This window comes from Trichomonas vaginalis, chromosome III, assembly GCF_026262505.1.
Source record: "Trichomonas vaginalis G3 chromosome III, whole genome shotgun sequence".
In the NCBI taxonomy this organism is placed as follows: domain Eukaryota; phylum Parabasalia; order Trichomonadida; family Trichomonadidae; genus Trichomonas; species Trichomonas vaginalis.
Genome location: NC_067205.1, coordinates 9,265,957 through 9,293,521, shown reverse-complemented (window position 1 = coordinate 9,293,521; position 27,565 = coordinate 9,265,957). Strand labels below are relative to the sequence as shown.

At 32.4% G+C, this 27,565-nt stretch overlaps 13 protein-coding genes across 13 annotated transcripts, besides 1 other annotated feature; 11 read left to right on the top strand and 2 right to left on the bottom strand.

Moving 5' to 3' along the window:
* Nucleotides 1-462: 462 nt before the first annotated feature.
* On the top strand, nt 463-1,468 carry TVAGG3_0670360 (ribonuclease inhibitor domain-containing protein; the record flags this gene model as incomplete). The annotated part of the gene is made up of 1 exon (XM_001320929.1): nt 1,001-1,468. One exon carries the CDS (start codon nt 1,001-1,003, stop codon nt 1,466-1,468), a length of 468 nt encoding a protein of 155 aa, XP_001320964.1.
* Nucleotides 1,469-1,693: 225 nt separating this feature from the next.
* On the top strand, nt 1,694-6,106 carry TVAGG3_0670350 (cysteine proteinases family; the record flags this gene model as incomplete). The annotated part of the gene is made up of 1 exon (XM_001320928.1): nt 1,694-6,106. One exon carries the CDS (start codon nt 1,694-1,696, stop codon nt 6,104-6,106), a length of 4,413 nt encoding a protein of 1,470 aa, XP_001320963.1.
* Nucleotides 6,107-6,167: 61 nt separating this feature from the next.
* On the top strand, nt 6,168-7,703 carry TVAGG3_0670340 (EF-hand family; the record flags this gene model as incomplete). Its single annotated transcript, XM_001320927.1, has 1 exon — nt 6,168-7,703. One exon carries the CDS (start codon nt 6,168-6,170, stop codon nt 7,701-7,703), a length of 1,536 nt encoding a protein of 511 aa, XP_001320962.1.
* A 443-nt stretch (nt 7,704-8,146) lies between these two features.
* TVAGG3_0670330 (multidrug resistance protein YPNP-related family) lies at nt 8,147-9,571 on the top strand (the record flags this gene model as incomplete). Its single annotated transcript, XM_001320926.1, has 1 exon — nt 8,147-9,571. One exon carries the CDS (start codon nt 8,147-8,149, stop codon nt 9,569-9,571), a length of 1,425 nt encoding a protein of 474 aa, XP_001320961.1.
* A 511-nt stretch (nt 9,572-10,082) lies between these two features.
* Nucleotides 10,083-10,703, top strand: TVAGG3_0670320 (multidrug resistance protein YPNP-related family; the record flags this gene model as incomplete). The annotated part of the gene is made up of 1 exon (XM_001320925.1): nt 10,083-10,703. One exon carries the CDS (start codon nt 10,083-10,085, stop codon nt 10,701-10,703), a length of 621 nt encoding a protein of 206 aa, XP_001320960.1.
* A 45-nt stretch (nt 10,704-10,748) lies between these two features.
* Nucleotides 10,749-10,970, top strand: TVAGG3_0670310 (uncharacterized protein; the record flags this gene model as incomplete). The annotated part of the gene is made up of 1 exon (XM_001320924.1): nt 10,749-10,970. The coding sequence occupies one exon, from the start codon at nt 10,749-10,751 to the stop codon at nt 10,968-10,970; it is 222 nt and encodes a 73-aa protein (XP_001320959.1).
* Nucleotides 10,971-11,943: 973 nt separating this feature from the next.
* On the top strand, nt 11,944-13,041 carry TVAGG3_0670290 (multidrug resistance protein YPNP-related family; the record flags this gene model as incomplete). The annotated part of the gene is made up of 1 exon (XM_001320923.1): nt 11,944-13,041. The coding sequence occupies one exon, from the start codon at nt 11,944-11,946 to the stop codon at nt 13,039-13,041; it is 1,098 nt and encodes a 365-aa protein (XP_001320958.1).
* An 81-nt stretch (nt 13,042-13,122) lies between these two features.
* TVAGG3_0670300 (uncharacterized protein) lies at nt 13,123-13,368 on the top strand (the record flags this gene model as incomplete). Its single annotated transcript, XM_001320922.1, has 1 exon — nt 13,123-13,368. One exon carries the CDS (start codon nt 13,123-13,125, stop codon nt 13,366-13,368), a length of 246 nt encoding a protein of 81 aa, XP_001320957.1.
* Nucleotides 13,369-14,020: 652 nt separating this feature from the next.
* TVAGG3_0670280 (pecanex family) lies at nt 14,021-17,134 on the top strand (the record flags this gene model as incomplete). The annotated part of the gene is made up of 1 exon (XM_001320921.1): nt 14,021-17,134. The coding sequence occupies one exon, from the start codon at nt 14,021-14,023 to the stop codon at nt 17,132-17,134; it is 3,114 nt and encodes a 1,037-aa protein (XP_001320956.1).
* A 420-nt stretch (nt 17,135-17,554) lies between these two features.
* Nucleotides 17,555-18,205: a mobile genetic element.
* Nucleotides 18,206-18,357: 152 nt separating this feature from the next.
* Nucleotides 18,358-19,689, top strand: TVAGG3_0670260 (protein ubiquitination; the record flags this gene model as incomplete). Its single annotated transcript, XM_001320920.2, has 1 exon — nt 18,358-19,641. One exon carries the CDS (start codon nt 18,358-18,360, stop codon nt 19,639-19,641), a length of 1,284 nt encoding a protein of 427 aa, XP_001320955.1.
* Nucleotides 19,690-20,034: 345 nt separating this feature from the next.
* Nucleotides 20,035-21,129, bottom strand: TVAGG3_0670250 (acylglycerol lipase protein; the record flags this gene model as incomplete). Its single annotated transcript, XM_001320919.1, has 1 exon — nt 20,035-21,129. The coding sequence occupies one exon, from the start codon at nt 21,127-21,129 to the stop codon at nt 20,035-20,037; it is 1,095 nt and encodes a 364-aa protein (XP_001320954.1).
* A 320-nt stretch (nt 21,130-21,449) lies between these two features.
* On the bottom strand, nt 21,450-22,382 carry TVAGG3_0670240 (protein serine/threonine kinase protein; the record flags this gene model as incomplete). The annotated part of the gene is made up of 1 exon (XM_001320918.1): nt 21,505-22,380. One exon carries the CDS (start codon nt 22,378-22,380, stop codon nt 21,505-21,507), a length of 876 nt encoding a protein of 291 aa, XP_001320953.1.
* Nucleotides 22,383-24,275: 1,893 nt separating this feature from the next.
* On the top strand, nt 24,276-27,273 carry TVAGG3_0670230 (protein kinase protein; the record flags this gene model as incomplete). Its single annotated transcript, XM_001320917.1, has 1 exon — nt 24,276-27,164. The coding sequence occupies one exon, from the start codon at nt 24,276-24,278 to the stop codon at nt 27,162-27,164; it is 2,889 nt and encodes a 962-aa protein (XP_001320952.1).
* Between the last annotated feature and the right edge of the window lie 292 nt (nt 27,274-27,565).

Genomic DNA, 27,565 nt, shown 5'->3' with positions numbered 1-27,565 from the left:
TAGTGGGGTCATTCAGCATTTGTTGTTGCAACTGTTGTTGTGGTGTTAGTCTTACTATTGGATGTTTCAATGCTCTCTTCCTCTTACGTATATTCTTACGTAGCTTACGTGGCATTTTAAGTGAAGTTAAAAAGCGGTTTTATACTAAACATCTTCGGGGCTAGAGGGCGCAACGCGCCTGGAAGCCCCAATACCTTTTTTTTTTTTACATAAGCTAAGGATAAATCTTTCCAGCTGAATTTAATCATTTTTCGAAAAAGCAAAGTCAATATCGCTGAAATATGAAGGCAGCGAAACTCCAATTCAATACATTGATTTATCATCAGAATCTGTTCAAATTGGAGATGGAACTCAATGTGCAATTAATCCCTCATTTAATGGTAAATTAACAATTCCTAAATTAATTAATGGAAAATTTGTTACAATATTGGGCAATTCAAGTTTTTATGGATGCAGCATTACCGAAATATCATTACCTGATTCTATTGTTGAAATTGGCGGATATTGCTTTTATCAATCTCTTCTTAGATCAATAAACATTCCAAGTTCGATAAAGGTAATAAGAAATCTTGCATTTTATTTATCAAGAATTCAATATATAGATCTTTCTGGAACAAAATCTTCAAATTTATTGGAAGATTATGTTTTTTATGTTTCAGACCTAGAAAATGTTGCGTTACCTATCTCATTAAAGAAAATTCCATTAGGTACATTTCTAATGACCCATCTTAGGAACATAACAATACCCGAGAATGTAGAGATTATAGAAACTCGATCATTTGCAGGATGTAACGAATTAACCGAAATCATCTCAAAAAGTCGTTTCTTCAAAGTTCATAATGGAATATTATACAGTTCTGATTACAAAACATTATATATTTATCCATCAAGCTATACTATTGATATATTACCATCAGTGAAAATACTTTCTGGCGCAAAATCGTTTCGAGGTTGCACTTTTTCTAAATTTATCTTAAATAATTCGATTAAAGTATTTGAAATGGAGATATTTAGAGAATGTTATAACGTAGAATATATTGATTTAAGTGCAGCATATGCTACTTCTTTGCCCCACGCAATGTTTTATGAATGTCGTAGTTTAAAGACATTAATCTTGCCAGATACAATTACTACGATTGGAGATGCTGCCTTTTCAAAGTCTGCATTGCAAACTATATATATTCCGCCTAGAACTTCTTATTTTAATATTGATAATCGAGTTCAATTTAATAAAGTCTACTTTTGCGGATCCAACAATATTAATTTCCAACTCCCTGATGATTGTACTGTGCACGTATCTGAGTTTTATCCCTACGAACATTTTATGAATAAAAATATTATTCGAGATGCTCTTTGCCAACCACTTAGACCTCCTTTACCAATGAAACACAATTCACACCCACTATTTTGCTCTCGGTTGATGCCTCTAAACGAAATATCTCCATTTATCATGATTTATATAATTTAAATTTTATTAAAAATAAGTAATTTATGAATTTTCACAATGCGAGAATAGTTTGTCCTATGTGATGTTAATAAATTTTTAAAATTGAGATTGAGGTTTTGATTTGGAACTTATTTTTTCGGGTTTTATAGTTAAATTGATTTTTAAAGAGTTCTTCCACTTCTCAAAGAATAATTTTTTATTTCTCCAATATTTTTTTCCAACAATTTTTTTTCCCATAAAAAGATAATGAGTTCAAATGTATCAGAATCAAAAGATATACCGAAAGATGACCACCTCCAGGAGCAAAACAATCAAGTATCTAATATTGCTGATCAAATCGTTAGAAGTAGAAAACCAGTGAAAACATTTAAAGATATCCTCAAACAGCATGGAAATAAACAAGAGTGTGTGAATGGATTGATATTTGAACTATTGGATAGAATAGATAATATCACTACATTCAGCGAGATACTTGATAATTTCTTGTATGAAAATTCTGATAAAGAAAACGCCGCATTTATCTTAGACAGATGTTACAACAAGAAACTAAAAATAACCAGGCATGTAGATTTCGAAAATTTACTTATTTTGATTCCTTATTCCAAAATTGACAGAGAGATATATCACAAAGAAATACTGACTAACATTTTAAGAACTATTTATTACGAAAACTACAAATTTGATGAAATAATTAATTCTTGTATCAAATATGAACAATATTCTCTTGCAACAGAGGTTATTTACCATACATATGGATACTTCATGATTAACAATCCAAATTGTTGTTTACCAGATGAATTCTTGCACAAAATCAAAATTAATGATGAAATTGTTGGATTTCCAAAAGAATGTTCAGGATTAAGCATTATTTCATACATAGCTGCTAAAACAAAACAATATCCATATGATGTTGTTAAATCAATTGACGGTTTCAAGATTCATAAATTTATGAAACCGATAACTAAATTTGATCGATTTTTATATGAAGGAAAATCATCAGAAAATAATAATCTTATTCCAAAATTCGATTTCATTGAAAGACTTTTCAATTTTATTCAAATTAACGATCCGAAAGGATATGATATGTTTTATATATTTAATAATCTTCCTACATATGAAAAATGCATGGAAGAAATCGATAATCGCATCAAAGGCAAAAAGAACATTCTTGATGGAAGTAACATGTGGCTTTCTTTGTATTTCCTTCACTTTATTATGAAAAACTTAGAAGAACAAAGCGACAGAGCACTTGGAATGATCACTTCTGATTATGATTACGAAATTGCTGAATTTGTTTTATCATCTTATAGAATTTTTGATGATGACAACATCATTCTTTATTGTTTATGCGTTCTTGAGAAATTATTCCAATATTTTGTTCCATCAAGAGATATTGTTTCCAAGAAATTCAACAAAATCATGACATTCATTGGAGAGAAACATGACAACCAAAGAATTGTCATCAAACTACTCAAACTGATTGATATTGGATGCCCATCAAATATCCTTACTTCTTATGGGTTTAATTCATTTGTTGTTTCAGAGAAAAGAAAGAAAGTTCTTGATGCAATTGAAGAGTTATTTATTCAAAATGATATAGATGATTTACCTTCATTTGTTTTGGGACAATTCGGAGATTCTATCACTGAGAATGATTCAATTGCAATTCGTCTTCTTCCATATATTGCTGAAAATGTAGAAGACAAAAAGTATATGTCTGAGATTATGACAAAATTGATAGAAGCAAATCTCCAAAACATCCAAGAGATTTCAACTCCTTCTTTCCTTAACTCTTTGATCAAATGCACAAATCATTTGCCAATTGATATGAGTGAATATTCATCAGTGTTCCTCGAAATATTCTTATCAAGGAACAAATTCACAAACGTTGGTCTTGAATACGTCGATTTCCTCATCAAAATAACAAATAATTTATCAAAGCGCGAAATAAATAGTGTTAATACAAAGATTGATAAGATTAGTAAGGAAACACCAATTGAAAAGAAAGGAATCAAGGCAGAAAACATCAATGAATATGTGATTTCATTCATGCAAATGCTCTATTATATCCCTGAGTTCAAAGAAAAGATACTTAGCTTTGAAGAGAAAATTGATGGATTTCCAACTTATATTGCAAATCTTTTCCAAAATTTGGATCAAAACAACCAAGATAATGAAGAAATACTCAACAAGATCCAAAACATATCAACTTCAAATGAAGATTTCCTTCATATCGCTTACAAATCGTTCAAAAATACATATAACAATCCATTTAATTTGTTCAAAGTCGATTTTAATGATTATTCAAAATTGATGGTTCAACTTGATGGAAAATTGGACAAATTCGCATCAATTTCTAATGTTACAAATGAACTTCCACAGTATTTGATAATAACAATGTCTGAATATCAAACAATGAAAGTAATTGATACTGTTTGCATCAATAATAATGACTATTATTTGTCTGCAATTTCATGCAGCAAAAAAGGTCGATTTGTCACTTTTATTCATTTTGACGATTTTTGGGTGAGATTCCATAATATAAATTGCAAAGAGACTGATTTAGAAACAGTGTCAGAAAACACAGCAAAATATGATTCTATAGCCATTTACAGGAAAGGCTGGTGGATGCCTTCACCAACGAATCTTCCTCCTCAAGTTCAAAGAGTTTCTTCAAAGGAATTCAAAGAATTTATTGCAAAATTCAATAATAACAAGAATTTTATTGGCGAAGAAGCCATCGATTCTAATGCTGTTCAAGAAATGCAACACCAAGAAAACAATGTTCCAGAATCAGTTGAAAAAGAAAAAGATCAAGAAGGAAATGTCAGATTGTTTAAAAAATCCTCTGAAACAAACAAACAGTCCGACAGTAGCGAAAAACCACAAAGAAAAGGACACAGACATAGAAGATGGGATGAGAAATCTTCAGATGATGATGATAACGAAGAAAAGAAACCTCCCGAAATGTCTACAAGATCAAGCAACTCCGAACGAAAACCAAATGAAATGCGAAGAAATGAATATAAACCGCATACAATGGAAGAGAATTCGCAACCACAAAGTATTACTATTTCTCTAAATAGTGTTAAATCAGATTCAGAAACAGAAGAAGTTCATGATGATATTGAAAAGATTTGCACTCTCAATGATGAAAATAAAGTTTCTCAACTAATCCTCAGATTCAAAAACAAACAAGAGCTGAGAGAGAAATTAGTTAATATGAAAATTCCTAATTTCGTCAATATGTTTGACATTCTTTTGGACCTTTATGCTCTAGATGATAATTCATTGCATATGTTTTATCATTTAGCAAATAATAATTACGATAATAATCCATTTGTAATCAATGGTTTCGCAAGGAATTTACCAAATATGTTCCTCAAAAATGGATACTTAGATACATTGTTTGATTTTATTCAGAGAGCTGATTATTCTTCATATGATCAAATTTCATACCCTGTTTGCAGAGCAATTAGCAATATTATCAAGCAAAAAAGCAACATTAATGTTGCTTTTCAGTTATATTGGAAGATGGTGTTCAAATTCTACACAAAAATGAGTGATTTTCAGCAAACACTATGCCCCCACACAATTACTCCAATGGAAATCCTTCAACAATGTGCAACAGCTCCAACATTGCACCCCGATACAGCCCTCTACATTTTGTATGCAATGGAGAATTCCACTATCAATAAATTTAGTGCACTTAGGAAGGTTATTGATGAAATATCTCTTGCTAGTTATTTAGCTGATTTTTTACGTAATGATAACAGAAGTTTTCTTACTATGCTTGTTACAAATAGAAATGTATTGGATAACATATTGAATGATTCAAGCAAATTATCATCCGAACCTGTATTCAATGATTTAATTAATTTACTTTCATTTGTAATTAACACAATATCAGGAAAAGAAAAGCTTGATTTCATTGAATTACTTGGTCATAGATTTGATAGAATTATAAGAATGCTTACAAATGGTATTAAGGCAAATGCACATGAATTAGCAAATTTTGCAAATTGTTTAATACAATTAGATCCGAAATTTGCTGTTGGAATTGGACAGCAATATCAATTATTCGCAGATAATCAATATAATATATTACTAGTTTCCGTGCAAAAATGTCAAAATCTTGAGAATTATGCAAAAATCATAGAAAAATTCAGATATCAAGAATTAATTAAAAATAGAAATAATGAAAAAGCATACAGTTATTTAAATTCAATATTTTTACCATCAGTACAATACTTGTCTGAGTCCAAACAAAGTAATTTACCCGGTAAATTCTTCGAATTTGTTAGGTATATTTTAGAAAAAGGCTATGTATTTTCTGATTTGTATGATGCCGCATTCCAAATGGCTACTTCACAGTTCAGTAAAAATACAAATCATGATATTTCAAGGGGAGTTTATGACAATTTAAGAGATACAGCAATAAAAATACTGAAACCAATGCGCAAAGATCTTATGGATTTACTTGTAATTATTTCCGACTTTGTTGTTGAATGGAGTGAGGCATCAAAATGCAGGTTTAGGAAAATCGATTTGACGAAAAAGGATTATGATTTTTTGTTAAGTGTCGCACGTGAATCCTCGGATGTAATAACCAATTTATTTGATACCTCCCGTTTTGTAAACAGATCCTACTTCACATAATAAAATTTTGAATTTTCAAATAACTTTTTTTTCTTAACATTTTGAAAATTTTTGACAGACGATGACTGAAGGAATTAGACGACGTCAAACCCTTCAGCAGATACAGTCACGTATCAAGTCTCTAGGAACTTCTGATTGGAATATATGGAACATGTTTAGTACTGAAGACAATTTGTCCATAGAACAATTTTCAAGCAGAATTTACGCATTAGGTTTTGAAGTATCTCAACAAGATATTGCAATATTATGGAGAGCTGTTGGAATAACTTCAAACACTATGACATACAATGATTTCATTCGATTTTTACAATATCAAGGTTCTGAATCTAATAATAATCTTAATTTATCATTAAATGATAGACTACGATCAAACGCAAGAGAGTTTTTGAATAAATTCTTGGAATCAGATCAAAATGCAAGTGGTTTAGTCACTTATAGAATTTTCAACGAAATTGGAGATTATTTTTCAATTCCAAAGTCCGAAATACAAGATATGATAGATAGATATGACGATGAAGGCACTGGATACATCAAATATTTCAAATTAATTTCAGATATTTGTTACTCAAAGAATGACATTCCCACTCCGAAATTTTCTGCTCCTCCGTTAGAAATACCACCATCCCCACATAGAATTAACGATGATTTACAAAGAAATCAAAATTCATCACCAAATAAAAGCCGAAGATCGACATATGATCCAACACCAACATCTTCACCATACAGACAATATTCTTCCGAGCGAAATGACTCGTTTGAATACTCCCCTGAACGAAGATCAGAAGATTATTCACCAAATTCCGTACATTCACCATACAGGGACTTTCCATCCGCTAACAGTTCACCGAACATGTCCCCGAGTGGTCGGAGGCTCGATCCTTCAATTTTTGGCCAATTTTCTCCGAAATCTCCTTCCAGTCCCTCATTTGGCGGCCGTGACAAACTTGATCCATCCATATTTGGCCAGTACTCTCCGAAATCCCCGTCAAGTCCTTCTTCCGGCGGAAGAGGAAAATTAGATCCCTCAATTTTCGGAGAAAAACCGGTAATCATGACTTCCGAGCAGCCAGAGTTCAATGCAGACGAATGTACCAACTGCGAGCGCCTCAACAATCTTCCTCCCAAAGAATTAGTCAAAATTATTTCCCAACAAGTTTCAAAATTTTTCAGAGGAGGGAAACAGGCTTTTTCCAAATGGCGTGGGAAGAGCGAATACCTGGACGTAGAGGATATCCGCAATGGCATCGCAAGGGATACAAACATTTTAGTTCAAAGAAGAGACCTCCAAGAAATTATTAAAATTTATGGAGGTCCGTTTAACTTATCCAGCTTCGTAAGGATGCTTTCTGATGGTTCCTCATACTCCGAATCAAGAAATAGGGACGTAACTGAAGGAGAAGCCGCAATTTCAAGAATTGCAAGTCAAATTCGTAACGATTCATGGGAAGACGTGGTCATACGGGCAAGAAATGCACAGGAAATGTGCAGAGGATTCAAAGAAATTGGAATGAGAGTCAGCGAAAGCGATATTCAAAATTTGATGCAAAAACTGGGAAGATCTGGATTTATTAATGCAATTAGATCGAAGTTAGATTAATATAGAGTTATAAATGTGTTTTGTTTTTTTAAATAATTTTTTTTATTAATATTTCTATAATTTTTATTATAAATGATATATCATATCAATAAATTAGATTGAATTATGGCAAAATTGAAGTTAATCATTGGCAATAGACTTCTTATTTTTCCTTTTTAGCTCTGAATAGTTAAACACCCTGCCTTGGACGAATTACGTGAGATCACGTATTCATCCCCAAAGAAAATAGTTAATTATCGAATTTCCCATCACAAAAAAAAATTCCGATCACAAAAATAAAATTTGAGCGTGATCCAAAAAAAATTCACCGATTAAGGAAAGTCCTAACGATGTGTGTGCACAATAATTTTAGCCTAAATTTTTGAACTTTTTATGATCGGAAATTTGAGAATAATAATCCAATTTTTTCTGAGAATAAATTCAAATCGAAAGACCTTTCATTAATGAATAGTGAAACTCAGACAGCCGAGGATGTCAGACTCGGTGGATCTTCACCCTTTGTTACAATAATGAAATTATGCCTTGGACCTTTATTATATCAACTTTTTAATGGTGTTCAAGATTCATTAGATCTTTACATCATGAAAAGAGGCTTTGGCAGTAGAGGAGTTACTATAGTTAGTATTGCATCAGGTTTAAGAACTCTTGTAACACTTGTTTCTACCTTTGCCAGTAGTGCGGCCACGATTAAAACTGGTGAATTAATTGCAAAGCACGAATTTGAAAAGGCTGGAAAGCTATTTGTTGAATTTGTTCGTGTTGGCTTAATTCTTGGTATAATATTACCAATTCTTTTAATTCCTTCAGGACCAATGATCATTACACAGCTCGGCATTACACCAGATCTCAAAGATGATGCTTCAAAGTATTTATTCCCAATTTATCTGTATCCATTTTTCGCCTACTTATTTAGCTTCATTAACGGTATATTAATGTCAATGGGATTTGCTATTCTTTCATCAGTTATCCAAGTTTTAGCATTACTCCTTGCTCTTGGTTTTGATGCACTTTTCATTTGGGGATTTCACGCTTCAATCGCTTGGATGGGCGTTTGTTTTGTTGCTGGTCCTACTACAGTTTGTTTAATAATGTTCTTCTTATTTGTTTTTAACAGATTTGCAGTCAAACCAATTTGGTCCGCATTTGTCTCGAAACCAAGTCCAGAATTTTGGGTTGCATTAAAGTTAGCAATCCCAACAGTTGTTATGATCTTATTCACATTAGTTTGTCCGCTCATTGTTGTTGGATTCGTTACAAAAGCTTCAAAGAATATCGGATTAGAGAAAATCATTCCAACAGTGCATTCTACTACAACAAAGGCATATACCATTATGCTTTCATGCTCAAGTGGAGCTATTTCAGGTCTTGTTCCATGCGCAACTTGGGCATTTACAAAGAATGATCTTTCCAGATTCACAAAGCTTATTGCAAACGCATTCATTCTTCCAGGCCTTATCGTTGGCATCATGTGGCCTTTGATGGTATTTGGACCTAAGGTTATTCTGAAGATTTGGGTTGATGATCCAACAATGCTTGAATGGATTCCAAAGATTTCTCCTATAATGTTCTATACAACAATATTTGATCCAATTAATGGCATTACTTCAATGCTTTTGGTTGTTATGGGCCATCAAATCCTTTGTGCTCTTGGAATGATGGTAAAGAACTTGGCTTTACTCATCAGTGGCGCAGTATTGTTTGCAATAAAGAAGAACTCACCAAGAACTGTTTTGTTCTGCTACGCTTTCCAGGATTCATTTTTCTTGATTTGCAATGTTATCTGTTTCATCATTGCTTTCAAGAAATCAAGAGCTAAAGCTGAGGAACAGAAGCAGATATCTGCTAATCTTCTTTCTGAAGGTAATTAGAGTTATATTATCTCCTATCCTATTAAAAATATTATATTAGATGCATATGAAAAAAATGATTTGAAAAATTTTGACGATTTTTTATTATGAAGACTCATAGAATTTTTTGTTTACTTTTTCATTAAATATCTATACATAATTTGCAAATATTTCCTTCTAGCCATTATCATATAATCCTGGAAATAAGACCATTTTATCTATTTATGTTCCTCAAATCTAGATCGTATTTTTAATTAAATTTCGATTTCCTATTTATTCAAGATATAATTTATGTTTAGATATATAAATTTCTCCTGCATGATTGTATCGTGCAAATACATGAATTCACCATCTCAGAATCTATCCATTACGTGACATTTTGACCACTTTACAAAATAGTGTTTAACTAAAGCTATTTGCTATCAGCGTCTGATGTTTGATTCAACAATAATAATTTTTCACTAGATCTGACTTTTGACGCTGGTTGACTCAATTTTTTTGAGAAGTATTCAAATAGGATGCGTTTTCATTAATGAATGGGGGAATAACAAACAGCCGAAGATACAAGGCCAGATGGATCATCGCCGTTTGTTACAATAATAAAACTATGTCTCAGTCCATTATTATTGCAACTATTTTGTGGAGTTCAGGTTTAAGATCTCTTGTCACACCATTATCCACATTTGCAAGTGGTGGTACATCAATCAATACAGGCCAATTAATCACAAAACACGAATATGAAAAAGCAGGAAAATTATTTGTAGAATTTATTCGTGATGGCTTATTCATTGTCATTCTTCTTCCATTGCTGTTAATTCTAACTGCTCCAATGATTCTCACAAAGATTGGAATGCCAGAGAATCTTAAATCACAAGGTTCTGCATATTTAACTTCAATTTTCATATATACATTCTTTGTTTATTTATTTGGATTCCTGAATAGTATCTTAATGTCAATGGGATTTGTACTTATATCATCAATTATTCAAGTTTTAGCACATCTTCTTTCTCTGAGCTTTGATGCTCTTTTTATTTGGGGATTTCATGTTCAAATAGTGTGGATGAGTGTTGCTTTTGCTGCAGGCCCTTCTACTGCCTGCAATGTCACATTCATATTATATATTTTTAACAAATTTGCTGTTAAGCCAGTTTAGTCGGCAATCTTTCAAATACCAAGCCAATAGTTTAAGGAAGCTCTAATGCTGACAATTCCATCAATGGTTATGGTTTTATTCAGATTAATATGCCAACTACTTGTTGTTGGATTTGTAACACAAGCATCAAAGAAAGCAGGACTTGATGAAATCATCCCAACTGTTTACTCTATAACAGCAAAAGCAATATACAATGCTAATTTCATGTACCAGTGGATCAATTTCTGGTCTTACTCCATGTACAACATGTGCATATACGAAGAATGATCTATCAAGATTCAGAAAACTCATTACACACACATTTATTCTTCCTGGAATCGTGGTTTATGTTTAATGGTTTTTAAACATAAAATAATTCCAAAGATTTGACTTGATGATCCAGAAATGCTTGCTTGGGTTTCAAAAATATTTCCTATGATGTTCTATTCAACCATTTTTGCTCCTCTTTCAGGAATTCCATCATCTCTTTTAGTTGTCATGAATCATGGTATTCTTTGCACATTTGGATTGATGGCACAAAATCTCGGTGTGCTAATAAATGGACAATTTTATTCTGCTATGCTTTCCAAGATTCTTCAGCACTAATTGCGAACTTGTTTTGTTTCATTTATGCATTTAGAAAGTCAATATCCAATGCTGAAGAGCAGAAACAAATATCTGCATTTTCTTCTTTCCGAAGAAAATTTGCTTATTAATATACTCATAAAAATTTCTTTTTATGAATATGAGATGGCGCCATATTCTTTTAATTGCTATTTAAACTTCTAATTTTATTTTATCCTAATAATGGAAATCGAATAATATGTTTCAAGCGTTTAAAAGCCATAACAATACAATTGAAAAAGGGTTTAAATTGAGGCTACTTCTTTTTTCTCAAATATTTAGCCATATAACCGGAATTGATTTTTAATTATTATTCGATTCCGGTAATAATTCCATATTTTGACAAATCTCAGATATCATCATATCTCTTGTCTTTTTGTATGATAATTTGTCTTATTAAATATTTGTCTTTTGAAAATCATGATTCCACCAGCACCGAAAAAATGGAATTATGTGATTTTGCGTCATAATCAATTTGACAAAATTCAGAGAAAAAATTACCGAAATATTTTTTTAATTATTTATATCCATATAATGCAATAGATTTCATATTTCAACTAATTTCGAAGATCGGTATTTTCATTTTTCTAATCCATTTTTTTGTGAAGAATTATTCAAATGATAAAATTAATCATTAATGAAGAGTGAAACACAAACAGCTGAAGATATCAGACTAGGTGGGTCATCACCATTTGTAACCATTATGAAACTATGCATTAGTCCACTTCTTTTTGCAATCTTTAGCGGCGTTCAAGACTCAATTGATCTTTATATTATAAAAAAGGGTTTTGGAAAGGATGGAGTAACGGTAGTTAGTATTGCTGGTGGTCTAAAATCCCTTGTATCCCTTTTGTCCACCTTTGCAAGTGGTGGTGCCTCAGTAAAAACAGGGCAATTAATTGCAAAACATGAATATGAAAAAGCAGGAAAATTATTTGTAGAGTTTATTCGAGTAGGTTTATTCATTGGCATTATTCTTCCATTATTATTGCTTCCTGCTTGTCCAATGATCCTCACAAAGATTGGAATGCCAGAAAAACTTAAAACGGTAGGTGTCAGATATTTAACTCCAATTTTCATTTATCCATTCTTTGTTTATTTATTTAACTTCCTGAATAGCATTCTTATGTCAATGGGATTTTCAATTTTATCATCAGTGATACAAGTTTTGGCTTTACTTCTTTCTCTTGGATTGGATGCACTTTTCATTTGGGGATTTCATGCTTCAATCGGATGGATGGGTGTTGCTTTGGTCTCTGGTCCATCAACAATTTGTCTTATAGTATTCTTCCTATTCATTTTTAATGTATTTGCTGTCAAGCCAGTTTGGTCATCATTTTTTGCCAAACCAAGTCCAGAATTTTATGATGCTCATTGGCTGACAATTCCAACTGTTGTAATGGTCTTATTCACATTGACTTGCCCTCTCATTGTAGTTGGTTTTGTGACCAAAGCTTCAAAGAATATTGGAAAAGATAAAATTTTCCCAACAGTTTATGCAACAACTGCAAAAGCATATACAATTTTGCTTACATGTTCAAATGATGCTATTTCTGGTCTTGGTCCATGTGCCAATTATGCTTTCACAAGAAATGATTTAAAGAGATTCACAAAACTTGTTGCAAATGCATTTATTTTACCAGGACTTATTGTTGCTACTATATGGCCTATAATGGTATTTACTCCTAAGATAGTATTGAAGATTTGGCTAGATGATCCTGAAATGCTTGAATAGGTTCCAAAAATTTCTCCCATTCAGTTCTACACAACAATATTTGAGCCAATTTCAGATATCACATCTGGTCTCTTGGTTATAATGCATCACGAATTACTTTGCGCGCTTGGACAAATGACAAAGAATCTTGGTTTGCTAATAAGTGGTGCAGTTTTGTTTGCAATTAACAAAAATTCACCAAGAACGGTCTTATTCTGCTATGTTTTCCAGGATTCCTTCTATTTGATTACAAATTTGACTTGTTTCCTCTATGCATTAAAGAAAACTAAGTCACAAGCTGATGAACAGAATCAAATATCAGCTAATCTTCTATCTGAAGATAACTAAAACTATCTTATATTCAATATTAGCTAATAAAGAATATTCTATATTATTAAATTTAATAAATACATTTTACATCAAAATATATTATATTTATATATACCAAATCTATTAAAATATACTGTACTTGCATATATTATGACTTGGAAGTGTGATATAGCATTAAAATAGACTTACAATTTTTCATTTAGAAAAGAAATATTGCATTCATGACTTGGAACCACACACACCATATTTTCAAGCTTGAGTTGTTAAGTATAGCTTTCTATTTCAGTATGAAGTTTCCAATGATCTGATAAACTTCAATGAGCTTCCAACCAATTTAATCTTCGGAAACCAGAGAAAGAAATATATGCTAAGGGCAACCAAGGCAGTAATATCCAAACATTTCTAATCAAATCACGATCAAAAACCTACTCCTCTGAAAAAAAATTTCAAGGCGGGGTCTTCTCTGATGACTTTCTCTTCGTTTTTTAGGGAATTTATCATCGGGAAGATCGTACCAACAATAACAGGAGGATATACTTACTACAATGATCAACCTTTATTGATATTTTGGATACACACTTTAATATTTGCTTGGGCTTTTTTTATTCCTTTAATCATAGTCAATGTTTCAGGCAATAATCCATTATCTTTACTCCATCCCATTTTAACTATGATAATTTGGTTCATCATTAAACTAATAAATTACCAAATTCATCAAGATTTTGACAATCAAGGGCAGCAAGTGGCTGATTTTGTGCCGCATCCAGTTCCTAATACAGAACAAGATGAAGAACCTCCATTCGGAATATCAAAATCCATATGGAGAATTCGAGATCATTTAACAGATTTTAACGTAATAGATATAAATACGATTGTTTCAGAAGCAATAAGAGAAGGATATAACCCAAGCGAGCTATTCCATTTCTACGAATTGTATCAAAGCGGTCAACTTTCTGGATATTCAATGACAATCAACAGAGATACAGGAATTACAGCAGTTCCAACAGAAATACACATATTTGGATGCAAGTTCAAAGTCACCTGGACACGAAAAGACCTCGAAAGTTGGTTTGATCGTCCATTTAAGTTAATTGATGTCGTAGTGTCTCCTCTTTTCGCAGCTGTGTGTGGAATTCTTTGTTTACTTAACTCAAACTTCATAAATTCGGCAAGCAAAGCTATTTTCGTCTTTTCTACAGCATCAGCTCAATATTCTCTATTACTTGCACCAAATCCAGACAGTTCTTCGACTACAGTACAAGATCCATTCACTCCTTACTCAAGAGCATTCCATTTAATCGCTTTTCAACTTATATTTTCATTAGTTACGTATTTACAAAGAGTTGAGTGGCTAGCGTCAGCATCACTCGATTTGTTCAACACTACAATATCTATGAATGGCATTATCGAGTTCTGTTCCAAAGTTTTTAATTATATCGTAACTTTATTCCCAATTTTCAACATGTTGGGGATGATTGGCAGTCTAAAAGACTCCTGGTTCGATGTATTCGAGACTTTACACTCCGTTTTCTTCGGAAAAAGCGGTTATGTTACATTTTATAGCGCAAATCTGGGATTTTTATTCGATACGATCATTACCTTTATTCTATCGATTTCCCATAGCTATCTGTCGAAGTATAACTGGGCAGGATACTTATTGGAGTCGATTTCCGTTGTTGTTGGAATATATTTTTCAAGTAGCAGCCAATTACCATTTATTTCTAAGTTGCTTGGCCTAGAAAGTCGTGATTATTATGTTGGCGATGGTCGTGGCCCATTCAGAACAGCGTGGATAGCAATTGTAAAAGGATTATGGGCAGGATTCCTTGTTTTCATCATTTTGATGGTTTCCAAGGGCAACCAAGTATTTCTATTCACAGTCTGCGCAATTTACTCCATAACAGTAATGATAACCCATTCAATTTTGCCAAATTTGACATTTCGGAATCCATATGGCAAGTTTTCATCACCATTTTTCGATACCAATGAGCATTATACCACGTACATGAGGATTATGACATTAATAGAACAGATAATCCTTTCTCCGCTCTGTATTGGCACAATTATTTCAATATCAGAGCTGAAATCGTTCGGATTAGTATCATGGGCCGAGTCATCGATCAGAATAACAATGGTCATCGGTGTTTCATGCAATATATACCGTTCTCCAGTTGTTTTCGCGTTAAGTTACATAATTATTTCATTGGCCGGCCAAATAACCGATAATGCATTATTCCAGTTCATGGTTTATTTCCTTATCCTTAAGAAAATCTCGGAAATTCATAGAAAACTTCAGTTCATTTTGACATATTCTTCATTCCACGCCATGTCGAAGGGCAGACAAGTGTTCGTACTATTCACGATGCTCGCCAATATCCAGTTCACCGCTTTTGGCATTCTGATCTCTTCAATTTTGAATTCACCGATGATGCCGATCGCAGGATATCCGTTTTTCCTTCCTAGCTACCCGCGACCATCTGTTTTCTGGTACGATCCGTGGAAATACGAGCCACAGCCTGGCGATGCCTTGTTTTACAAAGATATTTCGGACTCATTGGCCGAAAAGTTCGCAACTGACGCAGAGAAAGGAATTTTCCCACATATTTCAGAGAATATGTTCTTCCTCATATGCGATGACCACTTCAACGCTATCGTACATGTTGTTTCTGCAGGAGTCGGATATGTGGTCTTTCAATTACGAGGTCTAGAAGCAAGAGATCAAACATTATGCCATAGGAATGAATTGCAAATAGTAAGAGCTGATCTAGATGCTGTAGATGAAATGAGAACTTTCATGGCTTCAACTTTATTAACTAGATTTACAAGTTTACTATGGCTGCCGATCTCAAAACTCCTCAAAATCCTCAATTTACCTGAAGCACTGCCTCTCCGCCAGCGCGCGTTCGTTGCAAGCTGTTGTTGGCGAACATTAAGAGATGATTACATGTTGGAAAGCTACACGGTCTCATCTAACAGGGTATCGCTATGTTTCCCTGATAGATCTCATCAGGATTTGGTCCATTTGGAGCTCGTTCGTTGTTTGGCCGTATCATTAGAAGAAAGTGACGATATTTCTGTACCGGAAGATTTACAAATAACGCTACCGAGCGATTATGAAAAAGCTGCCATAGATTTCATAGAAAAAACAGGAAAAACAGCGGTCAAACGCGAAATTCTTGCTGTTTCTCAAATCTTGGTAAACGAGATGAACAAATACCAAGGAGATTTCGAATGGAAGCTTTTCAAGTTCTTTTCCAGCTCTACAATGCATTTACAAAATTATCTATGGATTCCAGCAAGAGTTAATGAAAAAATAGTTGCATCGTTTAGGTCTGCAGTATCTATTGCTGTCCATCATGCTGCTGGAACTCTTCCTGACGAATTTGACGAATTATTAGATATGATCAAAGAATCTGTTACACAAAGACATGTTTTACCTGAATCCGATCCAAGATGGGCACCATTGATCCAGAATAAAGAGCCAGAATTGGAGACAATGCGTCAATACCAAGATCAAGACGAAGTTTCTGTGAAATACATGATGTTTACGAGAAGACAACAGAAGTTCAAGGTCATTGAGATAAATGGTGAGCTTGTTAGAGGTATCTGGGCCAGCGAAATCAATGAAACAGTATTTATGGAATCAACTGACAGAGAAAGACCAAGTATTCAGTTCGATTCGTTCTTGTTGAGAAATATTATTGCACAATCTGCAAATTCTCCTGTTGGATACCCTGAAATTGTTTGTCCTATTTCATTTAGTTATTCTGATTTCCTCAAATAAATTGTTTGTATGTTTGTTTGATATTTTTTAATTGATTTTTTCATATATATATTATAAGAAAACAATTAATTTGAATTCATCTCAAAAAAATTCAATAAGATGACATAAAAGAAATATTGCAAACTTACATTTAAGAGCTATAAAGTAATAATAATTAAATAAAATGTCCTTATGCTTGAAATTTCAAAAATTATAGACATTCACAACAACTTTTGATTTTACTCCAACAATAGTTTACTGAGTTCGTCTGATGGTCTATAAGACTCATAATTTTGATGCCGAAATTAAAGTTATGTACTGAGTATTCAAAACCTACAATAACGCAAGGTCTATTCTGTAAAACCGATTAATAATACAAATATGTTTATTTGCAGATCAAAAATTCAAATATAAATTTTAATAATATTGTCTCGAAATTACGAGTGCGGGACAAATTTGCCAAGTGTCACTTTTCAATAACCTTAAATTACACTTTTCTAATTTTTTTTAAAAATAACCTTAAATTATATTTGAAGAAATTATGTCTATGATATATGTTTTATGCTAGAATCTTGGAGTTTTCATGCACTACACAAGAGCTCCAAGGTTCCAAGAGTGAATGCTCAATAGCAATTATAGAGATGTACCTTTTCAAAATGACTTTTACTGATTAAATTTAATCAATAGAAGACATTTTGAAAAGGTACCTCTACAATTAGATATACAATAGATTCAAAGCTTCATTTCAGATAGATTTGAAACTTTGAAACTCTTGGTAGATTTTGAGTGAATGCTGACAATCATCTTTGAGAAGGTTTTCTTTAAGAAAACCTTCTCAAAGAGGTTTCTCAGGAGCCCTGAGGCTCCCTTTCGTAATGATTGGGAGCCTTGGGGCTCCTGAGACGAAGAATGGCTTCGCCGAAACTTTGATCAGCAGAGGCCAAATGAAAAGGCCTCTGCTGATGGATTCTCAGGAGCCCTGAGGCTCCCTTTCGTAATGATTGGGAGCCTTGGGGCTCCTGCAGCAGAGTATCGCTCCGCTCCATTAATTTTTTTTAAAAAAAGTGCCGTGTGGCAAATTGTCCTGTTCCCCGAAATTACTCTTGCAGTTTTCTTCCATTCTTCTTCTATTAGTCATCTAGTATCTACATAATCTAAATCCATCACCAAAATCTTGAAAGCATTGTTGCGATTTTGTGGAACTACACGTGTATTATATATTTTCCGGAAGATAAAAAGTGACAATGAAAATCGTACCTAAAGATATAGATTTTAATGATGAAATCTTGAATGAATTGCCTAAAGATTTCACGATAATTTCTAAAAGCGCGAGATATTTAGTTCATACATTTAGACTAATAGGCTTTTCTCCAATGGTTAGAAGATTATTGGTTTGTGATCCTTGCAAACGAAGCTTAACAATACCATTTCCAGATGAGAATAATGCTTTAGATATAGTTTGTCAATTTATTCAAGGCAAAGACGTAGATATCGCAGCAAACCATCTTATTATGCTTTCGCAATATGCATCTTATTTTGAAAACATCGACCTTGTACATATGGTAGCATATCAATTCAAAAAGAATAATTTTTTACCAAAAAGCATAGAAAATTACGATTATGATTCTTCGTTTTTATCACTGGTAGCACCATTAAACCAAATCAAAGAATCGTTCGTGATCTACATGAATTCCCAGTTTATATTCAATATGCCTGTATATATTTTAGATGAAATTTTATCATGTTTGCTAGTACAAAAGCAAATTGATAACAAACGATTTTTCGAATGCATATACAATATAGTAGAGAAGAATATTCAAGTAAATCCGGCTTATTGTTCCTTATTTTGTCATTTGAATTTTCTTGAGCTCAAAACCGAAGAACTGAATCAATTTGTATCAATATGTCATCCAGATGCAATTAGCGGTCCATTATGGAGGGCTGTTTCCCAAAGATTTCGTAAAAGAGTTCAAAGGCCAAATGAAGAAAATTTCCCTTACAGAGGCAATCCATTCTTTGGAATCTTCAACTATTTCATACAAAACTACCCAGATCAAGTCGGAAATGGAACAATAATTTTAGATTGCGGCGGAAACAAGCAATGGGCGTTACCTCATCTTTTCGAGCCTTTTGATCATTCCAAGTGGTGGGAAAACGCTTCTCCACTCAATGGAATTTATAGACAATCAGATGCTTGGGTTTATATCGGCTTCCCATCGATGAAGCTTAGACTGACACACTATACCATTTCCCATAGCTTGAATTCCGCAAATTCCGCTCAGCCAAAACATTGGATTGTTTACGGCGCAGATGAAAAAGAAAACTGGGTTAAGATACACGAAGTTACTAACGCTCAAGAACTGAATGTTCCAAGGGGAACTCATACTTATACTATTAATAATTCTACGGATTATTATTCTAGATTTAAGATACAGCAAATTGAGAACTTTTCAAAGAAGGAACATTTACGCAGTAAATTCGTCCTTTCTGCTATAGAATTTTTCGGTAATTTAATCCATTTGAAATAGAATATACATTTTTTATAATAAATTGCTTTTATACATATATTAATTCTAATTATCTATTTATTGTCACGATATCATGCAAATATTAATGAAAATTTATGTAAATTTTTATTAAAATCTTAATTCTTAAGTTCATATATGCAATAAGCAATTTTTCAACACTATTTTGAAATCAATGAATGCATTTATTTCAATATAACTGAAAAATATTTATATAATAATCTTCAATTATTAATATTTGGGATCTTTTATTTGAAAACTGAGTTAACATAGTGAAGGATACTATTAATATGATTACAGCAAAAAGGAAACTACACCAATTAATGAAATATAACTTTCAATTCTTGTTAAAAACACATAGGTTAATAGAGTAAAATAGTTTATGATTAGTTTATTTTAGAGGATGAAATATTTGTGATCATATATTACAGCTTCAAAGAATTCTGGAACAATCTTATCAATAAGTGACTTATTTCCAGATAATCCTGTTAAGAATGAAACATGACCACCTTCATTTGTTTCAACATACAAACCTTTGTCGCATCTCTTTGTTTCATCGTAAGGAGCAGCAGAAAGATCAGCAAATGGATCATCTTTGGAAACAAGAACAAGTGCTGGACATTTGAGGTTGTCAAGCTTGTCTTTGATGTCAATTGCATGATAATACTCTTCAACAGTCATTCCAAGCTGTGGAGCACAGACAATACGATCAAAATCGATCAGGCGCTTTGTTTTATTGGCTTCTTGCTTGATTTCGTCTTTGACATATTGATTTTTGCTTAACCAATGCTTCAGTTTGCTCAGCATGAATGGGCTGTAGAGTTTAGGACCTAATCCTTTGAGTAGCATTCTTTGAGAACCCATTGCATCTAAGCAATGTGAAATTGCAGCAACTGCTTCGAAATTTTTGAATTTTGCAGCATATGCAATTGATGTAAATGCTGTTGCAGAGAAACCGGCTAAGAACATGTGAGATGGATGATACTTTTCTTTAAGATAAGCAGCAACTTGATTAATTTCAGAGAAATCAATACCTGTTGAGAATTTTTCATTTGTCCATGGACATCCACTTGATCCACGTGCACCAGTAATGACAGGGATCATTCCTTTCTTATATAAAGCTTCACATAAATTATTAACGCATGGTTCTCTGGATCCACCACCCATTGTATGCATCACAATAATAACAATTGGATTCTCTGGTACCTTTTCTGGTAACATGTAATCAAGAGGGATTGAGCCACCATCTTCAAACTTGAAAATTTCTCTTTCTTGCTTAACGGAGGAATGTTTTCTATACTGCATGCCCCATATCGTATGAAAATCTTTGCCAATTAACCATGGTGTTGGGAAATAAAATTGATGAATTGACTTCATTCTTGAAAGGATACGAGCTATCTGGCCATCTTTATTATAATATAACCTTGGCTTCCTTACTCTAAGTACATACCATACAATTAGTACCAATGGGACTATCAGCCAAAGTTGCATTTAAAATTTCTGTCAATTCAATTCGATCGTAAAAATCAACAGAAATCATTTTTGTAGATTAATTACGTAACATCAATTTTCAATTAGATCTTTGATTGATAAATTACAGGCATTCAAATAATTCACAAAGTTCGATCAATTCGTATCAACTTGATTTTTGTAAACTTGACTATCGCATGATTCTTAGTTGTGAGTCATTTCGGGACATATCTTGTGTCACTTATGCTGGTTTTCTTTAAATTCATGAAATTTCGTGCTTTGATATTAGGAGTTGCGAAATAATTTCATATCTTTTTTTCAAACGCAATATATGTTTATCACTAACAATAAAAACAAACAAATAATAATCATATAATATACATACGAGTACTTCAATTAGACTCTAATGATAGTACTCTTTCCAGGTCTAATTTGGCTAACTTTCGGTGACATTTCGATACTTTTCATAGCAGGAATACCATACCATGAAGTTGAAGGAATTGTCAGCTTAGGATTCGATAAAAGATATGCTTGGATATCATTTAATGAAATCCGTTTTGAAGGATCTTCTTCTAATGTGCCTGTTATTATATTTACAAGAGTCTTCTCTACATACATCGGAATAAATATCTTGAGTCCGTTCTTTTGTTGTAAAAATGGGTTAAATCCACAGGTCATAAAGTAAATTGTTACACCAAGTGACCATATATCAGCAACAAATGGATCAAAGACATGGTTAGCTCTTTGTTCTGGAGATAAATAACCATAACTTCCAACGTAATAATTTGATGAATTTTGCTTGTAGGCGCAGGAAAGTCCAAAGTCGGCAATTTTAATACGTCCATACTTATCAAATAAAATATTTGAGGGTTTGAGGTCATGATGAACAATGTTTTTTGAATGTATATATTTTAGAGCCGCCACAATTTGTTTTGTATAATTAATAATCTTATCTTGCTTTGGTCTTGCATGATGCTTGATTAAATCCTCTAAACTACCACCTTGACAGTATTCCAAAATAAGGAAAAATGTATCACTGTCTTCAAAATGCGAATAAAGTCGAATAATATTAGGGTGGTCCAAAACTGTGAGAGCATGAATCTCTTTCTCGTATTTTATACGCTTCGTCACGACCTTGCAAACGTAATTTTCGTTAAAAGAAGAACTATATACAAGTAAAACTGATGGAAAGTATTTGTTTTCTAAGCATTGAACAATCCGGTAGCCATGATTAGATAGGATTTCTTGGATATTGGGTGTAGCTTTATTCATCTATATAAATTTGAGAGATGAAAAAAGTTTTTTTCAAATTTGAGAGTTAAATCAATTGACAATTGATTTGAAAAACATTCGATATGATGACAGAAAGGAGAGGATTAATAGAAATCGGAATGATTTTTGAATGAATCATGAATTCTGTAAGACACTGATTTTTTTTCCAGAGATTTTTTCGTTGGATTTCAAATCAATTCAATTTAGTAAGTTTGCAGTTTTGGCTTAATTGAGTGGTAATATAAATATTACATAAACTTCCCGAAAAATCTGTACAATTTCTCTGAAAAACAAATATGAATGGTTTTAATGATATTTATAATGATACTAGTAGAAATGGAAATAATAACAATAGTAAAAAACCGATATGAGCAATTGAGAGATCTTCAAAAGTAGATTGAATAGCACTCAAAATTTTTATGCAATTGAATACAATTTGTAAACACGTATGTGTTGTATAATACCATGCCAGATTAAATTTTTTTTACTACCCATACAATTTTGTGAGCTGTTATTGAATTACTTTTTCTCAAATTTAAAAATGAGATAAAATTATTTCCATTATTGTATACTATTATCCCATTAAAAATTCAAATTGAATCCAAGAAAAATTGATAAGAACGTATTTTGCAATTGAAAAACCCCCTCAAAATCTCAATTTCATTTTTCTTTTATTAATAATCATATATCAAAATTTCCAGTCCTGATTATAAAATTCAAAACCTTATTCAAATTTACTCGCAAACATTCAATTTTATTAAAATTTTTTTACGCCTCATAACATTCTTTTCTCAAGTTAATATTATTTTATATAGGCTTAGTAGCTATTTTTCACGATCATGCTAAAAATTCATCTTTTCTCCTTCTTCATCAACATTTTTCCCTATAATATTCTTCATTACTTAGAACATAGTCAATTATATTCATATTAATTTCATTTTATTTCTATTAATTATTATTTTTTTCATATTATCCTTTCTTAAAATCACTAAATTCCTAATTTATCTTAACAAATGACATGCATCACCCCCTATAACTTATACAATATATGTAATATCATCCCCAATATTTTTGCATTTACTCAAAAATGATGTTTTTCAGTGGACATTTAAATCCAAAAATCTATAACCTACCTATAGTTTTTTTAATTATTCATCTAGCTATCATATTTAAATAATTGAATGATAGCAGGCTTTATGATTAATATTAAACGCAGAGGGGAAATACATTACAATATCTACAACTCCCAAGATCTTTGGTAATTGCTATCAATATGTTATTGCAGTTGATATTTTTATTTCAATTATAATCTCTCTTATTTTTGAGTTTTGGATTCTTTTTGATGATTTAATACTTATAAAATATTGACATACTATAACCTAGAGCTTGATAAAATCTTCTATAAATATTTTCGAAAAATGTTTCAGAATAGTTGAAATTAAGCGATTAGGTTAGAAATTGGGATATTACAATGGTTTAGAAAGTTTATGGTGTTTATATTTCTATTTCATTGAAGTATTTTTCTGCTTTTACAAATTTGCAATACAAGAATCTTTTCCTCTAGTAATCATCGGAAATTTTTATACTGAACTAAAACATATAATTCAAACCATCAAATTCTTAATTTTCACCAAAATTTGTAAATGTCAAAATTAAACTAATCCGAGCCATGAGAGCGAACTGCTCAAAATATACGAAGCACACATTGAAAGAGCTGATTTTTCCCTTCTGATTGCTTTTGCTTTTGTTTATTTTTCTATTGACATAAAACATTTTTCAATTAATTGAATTGGTTAAATTTTTTTATGCGAACTTTTTAATTTTTAATAGAATCAATACACGACAAATATTAAATATTCGCTAATGTAAAAAATGTAAATTATTCATTTTTTGCCATGTTTAAAAAGAAAGGCAATCGAGAGAAAAATCCACCCGATATTCAAGAAGAACATGCAGATGAAGAAGAAGATAACAAAGTCGTTTTCTTGTCACCTGAAGAAGACATTGATTTACCAAAAATTAATAAATCTATTAAAAGAAGGAAGTCATTTTCTTATCGCCCTATCTTAAATAAAATCACTAAAAGCAAACGCCGCAATTCTATTGATTATAAACCAAAAAAGTTCAAATATATTTCCAAACCCGAAGAAATTGGAGAACCTAAAGTAGTTAAGTCCGCAGAAACAAATCTATACGAGAGTTTACATCGTTTAGTTTTGACATTCCCACATCTTATTAGAGACATCTCTGATTTTACTTTTCAAGAAATTATAGGTCATGGAGGGTTTGGCGAAATTTGGCTTGCAAATGACCTTAGAACAGGTAAGATAGTCGCAATTAAGGAGTTGTTCGCAGAAAAACTTGTTGGAAGAAATCTTACAAATTTTGTTCGAGAAATTGTCACTATGGGTAAATGCCATAACAGATTTGTCATCCCATTCATAGGTTTTACAGTTGAAAAGCCTTATTGCATCATAACAGAATATATGCCATATGGATCTTTACACAATTACTTAAGACAAGAAAGAAAAACGCATAAACGTATATTCTCAGGAACACATCTTACTATGATTGCAATTGGATTGATTATTGCAATAAGATACATTCATGTACAAAAAATCATTCACAGAGATGTCAAAGCAGCGAACGTATTACTAGATAACCATTATCTTCCTAAGTTATGCGATTTTGGTATTTCTAGGTTCTTCAACAGAAAGGCAATGACAGTTGGAATCGGAACTGCATCTCACATGGCTCCAGAGCTCATGTCTACATCGAAATACGATATAAAAGCAGATGTATTCGCTTTCGGCTGCACATTGTACGAAATGGTTGAGAAAAAGAATCCATTTGCTGGATATCCTTCGAAAGAAGTCATTAAGAACCACAAGAAAGGCATCAGACCAAAGTTTTATAATCAAGAAGAACCAGACTGCCTTCTTTGCTTGATCATGAAATGTTGGGAGCAAAATCCAAATGATCGTCCTTTACCTATTGAAATTTTCAATGATTTTGCATCAGGAAGAGTATATTTCCACAACACAGATCACAATGTTATCAAAGATTACGTAAATAGACTTCTCGAGGAGCTTCAATCAATTTCTTATGTCAAAGAATTCCAAGCCGGAGAAGCTTCTAGGTGGCAAGCAGATACAATTCTACATATAGAAAGCAAGTTGAAGCGTTCACAAGCCGTAGATTCGATGAAATTAGCGTTTGGAATACCAATCAGCGAAGATTTCGAAGAAGAAGAGCCATTGATGAGATTAGATGTTGAAGAAGGAATGCACAGACCAAGTTATGAAGAAGAACATGCCGGAAAAGCCCAATTTATCAAGAAAACTCCTTCAACTTTGTCACGTTTGGCAACTTTGAATGCAATATTGAGTGATTCGACACATACTGCATTTAAGTCAACGATTGCTGATATCTGTGGCCGTATAAAATTCGAAGATTTTGCTCCATTTTACGGAAAAATCATCAAATACTTCAGAAACAAAGATGATGAAGATGTTGCTGTATATATTCTCGAAAACTTTACAAGTATGATCAATAGAGAGAAGAGAATCATTAAATTCCTTGATCAATACCACTTTTTCTCAGTTTTGCCAGTTATTTCCGAGAAAGCCCGACGAGCAACACTATTCTTTGTTGCTGCTGTATTCGAATTATCTCCAAATTACATCCATTCTACAGTTTTCCGTGCATTAGGAAGTTTATTCAAACAATTCCCTCTCCAAACTTTATCTTTGTTCCCTCATTACATATCAAGATATGGAAGATTGCGAAATCCTGATCCAGTTCTTGATTTTTTGCTCAGATACGCCCGCCATTTTGTACATCTCGATTCCGGTGAACTTTATGTTCAATTGATGTACCAACTGACATTAATTGATGATTTCAGCAAAGACAGAATGGAAACAATTAAGCAAACTGTCTCCGCTTTCACAAGATCAAGAAATTCTATCGTCATGGCAACAGCTCTTAACATTTTTGCATTGCTTTACAAACAAGGTGATCTTGTTCCTTACGATGCAATCATCAGAGCATTGCCAAACATGGCTTGCGTTGAAAGTTGCTCGCATTTGTTACTGAGAGCAGAAAATTATCCAGCGAGCAAGACCCTGTTTAAAGCAATTAGTGATAGATCATCACGTCCAAAATTGGCTCGCGTTTTGATCAAATTTGTATCATTATCACAAGACCACAGGAAAATTGCAGTTCTTTATACGAAATGGATGACATTCATCAGTCCATACACATTTATGGTATTTTTAATTATTTTTAATGATCCTGACCTCCGACCAATTATTTTACATTCTGAAACTTTCAGTCCCTTCATTTCTAAGTGCCTGAACACGATCCCTCAAGAGACGCTTTTCTCTCTCCCTACAATCTTCAAAAGAGCTCAGTTAGATCAGATGATAATCAATAATCTGACAAATGACGAGTTCTTCCAAGCATTGACAACTCTCATCAATGAGAACAAGGGAAATGAAAACGTTCTCTTAAGTATCTTCATGACTTTAGACAAATGCGTTCAAGCTGGTTATTCTTATCAATACGGACTATTTATGGAGACAATCTTTAAATACATCCAGAATAGCTCAAGATTGACAAAACCAGCTGTTTTCCTTATTGTTAATTTGAGTTCTCATAGTCCTATTGCTTCTCAGTTTAAGGCAATACCAGGATTGGTTGCGTATTTTGAAACACTTAAAAAGCAAGGTGTTCTTGCCGATGCTGCAAATGTTTTTCTTAGTAATATTAATTCTGTTAATTAAAAAAAATTCTTTCTATGTTTATTAATATCAGTAATTGAAAAAGAATATTTTTATATTATGAGGTTGAGCCTTAAATGCGGTAAAATCGGTTAATGAATTTCAATTGTTCTCCAATCAAAGAGATATTACGGTATTAACCCATTCCACCATAAATATTTGAACCACTGATTCAATTTTTACAATAATATACATCATAAATTGGTTAAAGAAAAATTTCAGATTTAAATTTTGAATGTTTTATGGATAGTTGATTGCTATTTATGGTTTGGATAGGTCGTAAGTAAATATTTATTAACCAAAACATGATTTCGCAATAAAAAATCTGCTTGATGTCTTCATCAGATCCGCCATTGAAAATTTCTGAGAAATTTTATTCTCCAACATAAAAGAATGTTGTTTGG